Raw genomic sequence first — 13,001 nt, 5'->3', positions numbered from 1 at the left:
AATGCCTAACTATTCCCCTTACATTTGAATCCCCTATTCTCACACATTCTCAATTGCATCTCTCACTTTTTACTCCTCCCCTGTGCAACAGAGCCAACCGCAGTGCAACAAATTTGGCTGTTGCTGCTTTCTCCTGAGAGGCCATTCCCCCCAACAGTATCCAAAGCAGTATATCTGTTTTGGAGGGGAATAGCCAAAGGAGATTCCTGTGCTGCCTGCCTAATCCTCTTGCTTTGCCTGGTGGTCACCCATTTCCTTCCTGCCTGTGGACCCTTAGCCTGCAGTGTGACCACCTCTCTATACGTGCTATCCACGATACTCTCCGCCTCGCAGATGGTCCACAGTGTCCCCAGCCGCCTCTCCAGCTTCAAAGCCCGGGCTTCCAGGAGCTGTAGCTGGAGACACTTCCCGCACACATGCTGGCCCTGGGCACTGGAAATGTGCCCGGCTTCCCACATAGAGCAGGAGGAGCACACCATAGCTTTGAGCTCTCCTGCCATGACTTACCCCTTTAAATTACATTAAACCTTTTGGAAGATACTTAACATCAATTACTCTCGGGCCCTTCTTCCCTGCTCCTTGTTGTTACAGAATATATTCCCTACAAACGATGAACCACAAAATAAGACCTTAGAAACTATCAGCAATAAAGTAGTAAATGCTTACCCAGCTGTACTCATGGTACTCAAAGTATCACCTTGTTCCCTCCTCACCGAACTCTCTCAGTCACCCCTGCTCTTCAAGCTTCTCTTCAACTTCCGACTCCTCTCACGCTTCTCTTCAACTCCCGGCTCCTCTCGCGCTGCTTTTCAACTCCCGACTCCGCTAGGTGCTGCTGACTGCCTGTCCCAGAATCCTCCTCTTGCTTTCTCCTCTAGATGCTGCTGACTGCCTGTCCCAGAGTCCTCCTCTCGCACTCTCCTCCTTCTCCAGGATTCAATCATGTCTCCAAGGCCCCCAGAGGATTTTGACCATATGGATCCTTCCAGGCACCAGACAGCCTTCCCTTACCCTGGTAATGGGGATGTGCTCTCGCTCTGAGGAAGGAAGGAGTGGCTAAAGGTAGAGGAGGCTGGGTGTCCCAATGCAGCTTCCATGGGAGCGACCTGTGGGAGTAGAGGTGCAGGGCTAGCAGGTGGCCCAAGGCGGAAGGGACCACAAAAGATGCCTTTATCCTGTGACCAACATTTACAGGCAGCAATGCAGCCACCTTACTATGTCTGAGGTGCAATGCCGAAGGAGGCTCTGCCTCTCCAGGGAGACTGTGATTTCCGTTTGTCAGACGATTGGGTCTGAGATCAACTCCAATGGTGTGGGTGGACACCACATGCCGGTGGCTCTGAAGGTCACAGCGGCCCTCAACTTCTATGCCTGCAGCTCTTTCCAGGGGTGAGTGGGGGATCCTTGTGGAGTCTCCCAATCAGCTGTCCACAGTTGCATCAAGCTGGTGACTGATGTTCTGTTCAGACAGGTAATTATTCATTTCCGTACAGACGAGGCCAGCCAGGCTGAGAGACCCAGAGGGTTTGCAGCAATTGCTGGGTTCCCCAGCATCCAGGATGCAATTGACTGCACACATGTGGCCATCAAGGTGCCAGCGGGTCAGCTGCGTGCCTTCGTCAACAGAAAGGGATTCCACTTGAACATCCAGATAGTTTGTGACCACAAGTCGCAAATTCTGCAAATCTGTGCAATGTACTCTGGCAGCTTCCATGACACTTTCATTTTATTCATTCCTGGGATGTGGGCGTTGCTGGCTTGGCCAGCACTTATTATCCATCCCTAATTGCCCTTGAGAAGGTGTTGGTGAGCTGCCTTCTTGAACCACCGCAGTCCATGTGGTGTAAGTACACCCACAGTGCTGCTAGGAATGGAGTTCCATGATTTTGATCTAGCAAATGGCAATATATTTCCAAGCCAGGATGGTGAGTGACTTGGAGGCGAACTTCCAGGTGGTGGTGTTCCCATCTATCTGCTGCTCTGTGGTCGTGGGTTTGGAAGATGCTGTTGAAGGAGCCTTGATGAATTCCTGCAGTGCATCTTGTAGATGGTACACACTGCTGGCAATGTGAGTCAGTGGTGGAGGGAATGAATGTGGATGTGGTGCCAATCAAGTGGGTGCTTTGTCCTGGATGATGTAAAGCTTCTTCAGTGTTGTGGGAGCTGTACTCATCCAGGCAAGTGGGAAGTATTCCATCACACTCCTGACATGTGCCTTGTAGATAGTGGACAGGCTTTGGGGAGTCAGGGGGTGGGTTAATCGTCACATGATTCCTAGCCTCTGACCTGCTCTTGCAGCCACAGTTTTATATGGCTAGTCCAGTTCAGTTTCTGGTCAATGGTAACCCCCAGAATGTAGATAATGGTGATTCAGTGATGGTAATGCCATTGAACATCAAAGGGAGATGGTTGGATCCTCTCTTGTTGGAGATGGTCATTGCCTGACACTTATGTGGCATGAATGTTACTTGTCACTTGTCAGCCGAAGCCTGGATATTGCCCAGGTCTTGCTGCATTTGAATATGTACTGCTTCAGTATCTGAGGAGTCGCGAATGGTGCTAAACATCGCACAATCATCAGCAAACATCCCCACTTCTGACCTCATGATGGAAGGAAGGTCATTGATGAAGCAGTTGAAAATGGTTGAGCTGAGGACACTACCCTGAGGAACTCCTGCGGTGATGTCCTGGAACTGAGATGACTGACCTCCAACAACCACAACCATCTTCCTTTGTGCTAGGTATGACTCCAATCAGTGGACATTTTCCTCCCTGATTCCCTTTGACTCCAATTTTGCTAGGGCTCCTTGATGCCACACTCAGTCAAATGCAACCTTGATCTCAAGGGCAGTCACTCTCACCTTGCCTTGGGAGTTCAGCTTTTTTGTCCTTGTCTGAACCAAGGCTGTAATGAAGTCAGAAGCTGAGTAGCCCTAATGGAACCCAAACTGAGTGTCAGTGAACAGGATATTGCCAAGCAAGTACCACTTGATAGCACTGTTGATGACCCCTTCCATTACTTTACTGAAGATGGAGAGTAGACTGATGGGGCAGTAATTGGCCGGGTTGGATTTGTCCTGCTTTTTGCGTACAGGACACACCTGGGCAATTTTCCACATAACCCAGTGTTGTATCTGTACTAGAACAGCTTGGCTAGGGGTGCGGCAAGTTCTGGTTCACAAGTCTCCAGTACTATTGCCGGAATATTGTCATGGCCCATAGCCTTTGCAGTATCCAGTGCCTCCAACCATTTCTTGATATCACGAGGAATGAGTCAAATTGGCTGAAGACTGGCAACTGTGATGCTAGGAAATCTATCCTATTTAGCACAGTGGTAGTGTCACACAACACGATGGAGGCGTGACTTCATCTCCACAATGACTGTGCGGTGGTCACTCCTACTGATACTGTCATGGACTGATGCATCTGCGACAGGCAGGTTGGGAAGGATGAGATTTTTCCCTCTTGTTGGTTCCCTCACCACCTGCTGCAGGCCCAGTCTAGCAGCTATGTCAGTTAGTACTTAGCCAGCTCGGTCAGTAGTGGTGCTACACAGCCACTCTTGGTGATATACATTGAAGTCAGATCCAGCATATGCCACCTAATGAACAACTCCAGAGGCTCATCATCTCCCTTTGAATCAGTATCGTCCTGATCTCCAGCAGCCCTCCATCTGCCAACCCCTGGGCACTCTCTGCCTCCGCCTGCACCTCAAGTGAGTTTGAAATACCCTCACCGCTCTGCACTGACATTCTAGCTGACGATCTAATGCCCACCGAGGTGCTGGTATCCGCGTTGGTACCTGGTTCAGAGAGCTGGTGTGACGCAAGTGCATTTAAAGTCCAGTGGGTTCTCTGGCGTCAAGAGTGGCTCGTCAGAGTCCTGCATTTATGGACAAGCTGGCGATTCTAGGGGAGAACAATGACATGTCATTATTTAAAGTCATCACATTGTCACTGTGCATGCCAGGCACCCTGGTGAGACAATGGAGATCTGCCAGCCTGGGACTGTTGTCTTTCAATGATCAATAAACGCGGATGCTGAATGTCCAGCAGGACGTATGGGAGGATTTGACGGAGATCCATGAGGGTGTGCGTGCCATGGTCTCTGTTGTGGAGGAGTCCATGCGGAGCATGAGCACTGCATTGGCCCTCAAGGTTTGAGGCTCCCATTAATGATAAGACTCCACAAGAATGTTTGCACAATCTGACACTCTCACCTCTGTGCACTGCACAGGTATGAGTGCCTTCGTCAGAGACCCCTACCTCTCCAAGACCAGCTGATCGAGGGGAGTGCCAGCTCCAAGGCATCCATCTTGTACCTCATCAAAATGAGGAGGTTGGGGTCATCTGCCTGCCTTAGTTCTTTCATTGGTCTTATGGCTTCTCCTCCTGAAATGACAGAGGAGCATTGATTTGTCCACTTTCTACCTGCAGCGCCATTGCAGCCTGACAAACCCCCCCGCTCTGGGACACCTTGCAGGGCACATCCGTGTCGTGGCCCTTGACCCGCAAGGCACTCAGGCCAAGCAGGCAAGGCTCACCCCCTTGTGCGGCGTTGGTGTCAGTGACAGTTTGCACTCAGACTCTTACCCCCTGAGCTCCACTGAGGGGGGACGGCCAGCCCTTAACAATTCTCCACACTGATCCATGCTAGCTCGGTACTCACCTTTGCCAAGCCCAGCAGATCGTTGAACCTTTGCAGCACTGCACCCATGTGCGGTGTACAACATCGTGGCCACTGACCTCATATGCCACTTCCTCCCGGGCATTTTTGGGTCAGGTTCAGTGTCCTCCTCCTGCCATCCCTGAGAACTAGAATGTCTCACCTGACAACGACCTCTTCCACAAGGACCGCAAGGTACTCGTCCGAGAAACGGGAGGCCGAACGCCCACCCGACTGGCCCTCCTGCCTTCGTCTCCAGCTGCTGGTGAGGTCATCATTCGAATGAAATGGTTTCCTGGCCAGACTCCAGAGATTCTCCCCTAGCAGCCTTCATGGAGCTGCCTCTACCAGTTTTAACCATTGGACACAGCGCCCGGCCCTTCCCGACCACTGAGAAGATGCGTTTCACACTGGGCGGACCTTAATTCGCCATCCAGCCGTGAAATTGCGTTTATAATGCCACCAACGCTGTGAGCGAATTCCACATCCACTTCCGCTCCGCTGACTTGGTGCGCACGCAAATGTGAAATTCAGGCCCATGTAGCTTTCCCTTAAATACATCTGTGCAATTCATCTCAACCACTCCCTGTGGCAGCAAGCCCCACATTCTCACCACCCTCTGGATAAAAAAGTTTCTTCTGAATTCCCTATTTCTTGGTGACTATCTAAGCTTGTTCATATGAAAAAAAATATTGTGCATTCACTGGAGATTTCCCTTTTTAGCTTTCAACTGCTCAGTGCAAAACTGAGAATGTGCCAGAAAACTGGAGTTTCAAGTGTTTAAATTATTTTCAATAGCATTTGTTCATTTTGTAAACATAAATTTAAAACTCTGCTTTGCGAGTGATTTGTGCTGGGGTGTATTACCAGAAAGTTTGTGTGTGTATAGTGTTGCTTATGAAAGATTTGACTTTTTTTTGTTCGTACAGTATTCTGCCAAAAATATGTTTGATTTAATAAAATCCTGACCTGTGCTTGAACACTTTCTGTTTAAGCAACTCCTACATTACTTCTAAATTTGGTGCACTAGCAACTCTGTCTGAATTCAGCTTCAATAAGTTTAGACGTTGTCTGTCTCCATTTTTCTTCTCTTTGTTGTTTATTAGTTTCAACTATTGCACTTTTGAGTCAAATGCTTGATTCTGTTTGAAATTGAAAATCAAGGTGAAATTACCCAGCTACTCAAATATGATTTGTGCCATTAAATTTAAAATGTTAGCTGTTTTTTATCACTTGGAGATTTCTATTATAATAATTGTTGAAAAAAAAAGTAATCTAATTTTTCACATGACAGAATATGCAGATGGTCATATTTTAAGTTAAGTAAATGAGAGAAAGCACAGGAGGGCTGCAACTCACTTTCACTAATAAAAAAGCAAAATACAGCAGATGTTGGGAAATCTGAAATAAAAACATTGTTGGAAATACTCAGCAGTCAGGCAGCAACTGTGGGGAGCTACAGAGTTAACATTTCAGGTCGGGTTCTGATGAAAGGTCATCGACCTGAAACAGACCCGGATTTTCGCTTGCGAGGCCGATAGAGCGAGTCGGGAAATTTCCCAGCTTGCCACATCCTCGTCAGAAGCTCCCCCAAATGGTGGGATCGAGTCAGGCCCATCGCCCGCCCTGGACACAGGTCAGAGGCAGACAGGGGCGGCCAAGTGCCGAGGAGGGCTGTCTTTTAAAGGCCCGCCTTATCCTCTGGGACTTCGACACTTGTTGTCAATTTTTAGGGCCTTTAGCCCTCACTCCTCACACCTCGTCACTCCCCCACCCACTTCCCATGCCACCTCCATGCCCCAGGATCAGCTCATGCCCCACTGCCTACCCCCTTATAGCCCTCTTGCTAACTTGCTCCAGTGAAAACTCTGTTTCTCCCCACAGATGCTGCCTGACCTGTCTAATATTTCCATAATTTTCTATTTTTATTTAATTCACTTTCACTGTATGTTACAATCTGTTAATCTTTCACTCACTCTTAACATGTTCACTCACTGCATTTAATTTACACCCTGGTCTTACTCTCATGGCTCGCACACTCATTCAAACTTACAATCATCTTCAGTCTACCTCTTAGACATTATTGACCTTATTTCACCTGGCCTCCCTTTTTCCTGTCCTGTCTCACCCATACGCTTTCTCTCTCAAGCAATTTTTGTGAGTAATTCTCTGTGCCTCCTCGCCTCCACGGTTTATCTTCTGCCCTGGAGACTTTCAGCAATTCTATCATCCTCCAACATCTATTCATAGCCCTATATCCTCTTGATTCCATCATATCTGCCAACGTTTCTGAATCATTCCATTTCTTATGCGTACATGGTGTGCCTCATCTCATCACTTTTGTTTCCTCTTCAAGATTATTATGTGCCATTCTTCAATGATATCATTTGTAAGCATTAGGTCAGCTTTCATATTTACACTAACACCACCTTTACCTCTCTGCTTTCTGCATCAACCCCAAGGCTGCTGCTATTCTTATTAACTGTGTTTAAGATAAGTCAAAATATCCTCTAGCCTAGTGAGAAAACCAACCAATTTTCTTTGGAAAACATATGCCTCTAGCTCTCTAGCTTTAAGTCCATTAATCTCCCCAGCTACCACCTCAGGTTGAATCTGGAAATATGGAACCATGGCATACTGCTTGCAATTAAGCTTACACCTCATCCATTGCTAAAACTACTTTCTTTCACCGTTGCAATTTACCTGCCTGTGCCACTTCCCCTCCATGGCCAGCAATTCCTATTTCATTCTTTATTGCATTGTGGTTTAACCCTTAAACACTGTTCTAACCAACTTCTACCCACCATAAGTTACAACTTATGCAGAATCCTCACCAGCACAAAGTCCCACATGTTCCACTGTCATCCTTGTCCTTTCCACTGTTTACCTGTCCCACCGGTAATTGAATATTTTATCCTTATTTTCACTTTCATAGCCTTTTTCCACCCTATTTCAATAATTTCCTCAGGCTGTTTGTACCTTCCAGTACTCTGACACTTTGTGCCCATTCCCTTCACTCTGCCGCTGGTGGCTGCTCTTTTAACCATTATGCCTAGCCTTTGGAATTCCTTCCCTAAAACCCTATCATCTCCTGTCTTGCTTTCAAAAGCCTTTGGAAAAACTTCAGCCATGTTGCCTCAACCACACAGGTCCTCCCCTTTTCCTCCACCTGCTCAGTGTCTATTTCATTCCTTCTCACTATAAATGCTTTGAGGTGACTTTATCTGAGGAGTGCTGTAGAAACGTAAGTTATTGCATAACATAGGATTTCATCTTGTGGGCTATCATTAAGTAGACAGTACAACAGGCAATCTATTAAAACATTTTTTCATGTAGCATGATGGTGAGATATTACTTACATTTTCCACAGTTGTAACAATGTGTATTAATATTTGTATTTTTATAATTCAAATAGGAAGTAGCAATCTAAACTTTGGAGAACAGTAACAATGCAAGGAACTGGTATATTATTACAAATATAAAATTGGTAAAACTATTATGTTTTGGACTGTCTCTTTTATTTGGGGTTAAATGAAGGAATGAAGGAGGTCATGTGATCTGTTCTGAACACTGCCTAACAACAAGCTTTGGGTTGGCTTGTTTATTAAATGTTAAAGCAGGGCGCAAGCTGTCTTACTGGGAAAAAGGTGCTAGACATTCACATTGTAAACAAGTTGTGGGTAGACTGTCTCCAAGTCTCACAGGGAGATGTTAGGAATGTTAGGTTTGTAAATGGTTATACTTTAAACTGTCTATCTAATTCCAAGTTAGAATGGAGTTGGGGGTCAAACGGTAGCTAATTAGCATTTCTACCTAGATACAAGGCCCATGGCATTAACATTGCCATGAAGATGGGCTTTGATAGAGCAAGAATCCATCAGAAGCCATTGTAGTATCAGCTTACAGGTTTCTTAAGGTATCTCTGAACCTCACAGACAGATCAGTTTTCAAGAATCTGAGAGAGAGTAGAGGGGTGCGGGGGGAGAAAGAGAGAGCAAGAGCGAGAGAATGTGGGTTGGAGCTTGCACTTGGATTGAAGAGGCCAAATTTGAGAGTATTTAAATAAGGCTGGAGGATTTGCCTAGCTTTGGCTAGGGGGAGGAATTTCCAGGGTAACCATCGCCGTGAAGGTCAGGAATTATAAGTTACCTGACTGGAAAAGGAAAAAGGAAGCAGCCATTGGGAGCTGAGAATAGCCTTGGACTGGTTCCTAGGGAATGAAATGTCCACCTAAGAGGCAGAGTAAAGTATAACCATTGACACCGATTTCTGGTCATTTTAAAAGTTTAAATGGGTGACTTTTCTAAGTTCAGAGCTAAAGTTGTCTACAAAAATAGTGTTTGGTCAATGTTCTTTTTAGTTTGTTTGTTATAATAAAAAGCCCTAAAACTTTAAATTCTGTTTGATCCTTTCAGTCAGTCACTAGGAATTCATATATCCTTTTAAAAGTTAGCAGTGTCTACAGGGATCGTAATAACATAGGTTAGTCCGCCATGATTGCTGTAAGTACCAGTAGAACATCTGCATTGTTCTAGCAGTGAATGACAGCTATCATAACCCTACTTGCCTTTTTAGACAATTTTGTCTTTTATCCCTCCTTTTTTGAAATTACCGATTAGTCTGAGATAGGTTTCACAGATGGCACATTGGTACATTGCCCAAAACCGTTTCTAGACAATAATACCAGGAGTCAATTTGACCACTTATATGCTCACCATATCCATGCACACTTTCCACCAAGAATCAGTGGATGATGATCAGGCACCTGGACTGATTTTTTTCCCTTTCTCTACCCCACGGGCACTGAAGGTAATTTTAGCACCTGCCAATTGGAGGATCCAAAGTTGCATTCCTTGTCAGTTAGTTTAAATTAATTCTAAAATTTATGTTCCAGCTACCCACATGTAGCTAAGTTTATTGACAAAAAGTGTTTTTAGCATCAAAAGACTTGACATTTTTTCCTGACCTGCAACATGGTCTTCAGAGTTTCCCAGAGTGAAGGGAGTTGGTATAAAGTCTCAGAGGAGTGGAGAGTACAAACAGTATGAAGAGATTACTGAACTAGGGTGGAACAAGGCCATGAAATGATTCTGAAGAAATGTTCAAACCTAAAGCCTATCATTGAAACCCTGAGAACTGGTTTGAATGACCAGTTTCCATGATTGCTGCTAGTGTATACACAAGAACATACCAGTTTAATCATTTTGAATGATTAATGAACACAGTATCAATATTTGATGAAAAATATCTTGTGGATTAAACAACAATTAAACCACCTTAGATCATCAGTTAATCCAGAGACGTTGTCAATGAGACAATCCAGAATGGACACATTGGGCCAAATGGTCTCCGTCTGTGCTGAAAATCTTTATGTCCCTTTGAGACACCGAAACTAGACAAAACAAGTGTGCCAATAGCAAATTGGTCACAACACATTGACTCCATGCAAAGAGAATCAGTGTAACCTGCTTACTTCACTTGATTCTTAAGATCAATGACTTGGAAGGTGATACTGTGGCATACTTAAATAGAAAAATATTTGTATGTATGGCTTGTATATGTTTTTTTACTGTTTTGTGTGAAATGGTGCTTGTTAGTTTGACTGCTAATTGTTTTGAAACATCATCTCCAATTTCATCTTAGGAACTGTGTACAGCATATACGTACCGCTTCCCTGTTGGATGCTGGGCGGAATATCTCTGCCTCCGATGTGTCCCATGAAGAGTCTCCTTCTCCTGTCAACAATGTACATATCTTCAGAGGTAGGAAACATACTGGCCTCTTTGAGTAAATCACCAGTTAACAGATTTCTTTGGGAAATACTCTGCCTCATTAGGAGGCATTCAACAGGGAGAAGCAATAAGTGCCAACAGACTGAAAACTCATCAGTACTTTCGACATCAGTAATTTATGAGATCAATTATGATGTACATTGTAAATTCCCACCTCCCAGAGTTTGCATATTTAGTCAATAAACATATTACTTTATTTTCTACAAATCTAGTCTTTTTGTGAAAGAGCGACAAATCATTTTGAGGATGGAGATGAGCCAGTCTTTTCTCTTCATTTTAAGAGGGGCTTGCAGAAGTGATTACATTGACAGGGTAGAAGCTGAGAGAATGTTTCCTTTTGTCGGGGAATCTAGAACTTGGAGGCATAGTTTAAAAAAAAGGGTTTCCCATTTAAGACAGAGAAAAGGAGGAATTCCTTCTCTCAGAGGGTCATTTGTGTTTGGAATGCTCTTCCCCAGTGAGACTAGGTCATTGAATGTATTCAAGGTTGAGTTAGACAGATTTTTGATTGACAAGGAAGTTGAGCATTATGGTGGGCAGGCAGGAAAGTGGAGTTAGGCTACAATCAGATCAGCACTGATCTTATTGACGGGCAGAGCTGACTCGGGGGGCCAAATGGCTTACTCCTGCTCTGATTTTTTTATACAAACATACAAATTAGGAGTGGGAATAAGCCATTCAGCCCCTCAAGCCTGCTCCACCATTCAATAAGATCATGTCTGATCTAATTGTGGCCTCAATTCCACATTCCACCTACCCCTTGTTAGTCAAGGATCTATCTATCTCTGCCTTAAAAATATTCATTAACCCTGCCTCCACTGCTCTGTGGGAAAGAGAGTTCCAAAGATTCTTATGTTTGAGTACATTGTTTTGATTAGTTCCATTGCATTTTCTGTTCATCAAAGTATTTTCTTTACTTTCAAATGCTTTTTGATAATGATGGCCCTTTAAATTCTGGCCGGAGGGAGACATGAGATGAGGTAAGGTTAATCTTAGGTCAGTTCCTGGTGGACATGAACCTACAATACAAAATCACTATGATTTGTTACTAATTTAGACTAAATTAGTGATCTCAATCAGAGAGCTTACAGGCACAATTGGAGTTGCTTATCTGAGGATTTAGATTGTCTGAGGATTTACTTTGAGCACTGTTCTGGCAAAGTAGAAGGAATGTTACTCAACATCTGGTACATGTCATACCTGATCCAAAATTGCTTGACACTGACTCAAGGTGTCAAATGTTGGACAAATGTTGCATTCCATAATGAGTACAAAATGGACAAAATGCTTAAATAAAATTTATGTATATGCATATATAAGTAGAAACATGTAAAGTTCTAGAAATTACCTCTGCAAACTTGGCAACAAGAGTCAGGAACAGTTATTGGGAATGGACAGGTCAGCTTTGGGCACGTCCTCAAGCCACAGTACACGTTTCCTTCCTTCACATCAAAGAAAAGAAGAAACCATTAACTTTTCAAGCCCACAGGAGCATTCCTACACTGTTACGAAAAATAGTTTCAGCACAAACACTTTATAACACTGACTCACTGTCAAAGTAGTAGTGAACATCACAAGTACAGTTTCACTAGAACTCAGCCAGTCAGATTTCAATATTTAAATGGAAGTTTTTTGTTGCATCTGCAAATGCACTGAATTACGATTTTCACAGACAATTGAATAGAATCATAGCACATGATCCATATAATGTAAAGAAAAAATAGTGCTTGAATAATTGGGCGTAATTATTAGTGTACAAACTTGTAGAACGTGATCCTCAAAACACCAATAAAAACCCATGTAATAAAACCAGGATTTTACGTCTATGTTAACAATGCATGATAAGACAACAATGGGGGCTATTAGCTTTGATGGGCCACATGGCATCCTTCAGTGCCAGCAAAAACTATGATTAAATTTACAGTATAAAATCATTCAATAAGACATTATTGTTTAATAATATTGGAATCCAATGTATTTTCTCCCCTCAAAATCCACATAATAGATTTCAGTCTTTGATTTGCACTAAAGAAAATTCAAGATGCCAAAATTCATTTTTGGGAGAGAGGTAGGCACCATCACACAATCTGATGAGGATTCTAAACCAACTGATATTCTGGCATCATTATTCCTCAACAGGGATTAATCAAATATGTTATATATCTGAATCTTTTATCTTATATTATGCAGAAGTAAAATATATATAAACAGAATATTTAGTGGTGATTTTTGAAATATTGGAATTCTATGTTTAATATACAATGCAATGTGTTGACAAGTGCAACTACTTTCTAATACTTCACTATAAAAATTAATGTTTGCAATCAATTTACTTGCCACTTATTCTTAAATCATATTATGTTTTAAAGTACTTGTTTTAATATTCTGTGTTAAATACTCAACATAGTTATTTATAAACTATTAGAGAGTCACATATCTAGAAATAGCAATCAAATCATCACTGTTTGTCAGCACTTGAATTATAAAGCGATTACAAAGTATTTATAACACAGGAACAGGCCATTCAGCCCAACAGATCCATAC

At 43.5% G+C, this 13,001-nt stretch overlaps 1 protein-coding gene across 4 annotated transcripts in view; it reads right to left on the bottom strand.

Moving 5' to 3' along the window:
• The window catches only part of chrdl2 (chordin-like 2), a 61,887-nt gene that overhangs the window by 28,155 nt on the left and 20,731 nt on the right, over positions 1 to 13,001 (bottom strand). For all 4 annotated transcript variants that reach the window (XM_041194799.1, XM_041194798.1, XM_041194801.1 and 1 more), the window contains 2 exons: positions 11,806 to 11,899; positions 10,333 to 10,400 (listed from right to left, as the gene is read on the bottom strand). In XM_041194799.1, the coding sequence (XP_041050733.1) occupies positions 10,333 to 10,400; positions 11,806 to 11,899 (162 nt within the window). The remainder of the gene's footprint in view (positions 1 to 10,332; positions 10,401 to 11,805; positions 11,900 to 13,001) is intronic.

Source organism: Carcharodon carcharias, chromosome 9 (genome assembly GCF_017639515.1).
Source record: "Carcharodon carcharias isolate sCarCar2 chromosome 9, sCarCar2.pri, whole genome shotgun sequence".
NCBI classification, from domain to species: Eukaryota; Metazoa; Chordata; class Chondrichthyes; order Lamniformes; family Lamnidae; genus Carcharodon; species Carcharodon carcharias.
This window is presented reverse-complemented; position numbering and strand designations above follow the sequence as displayed.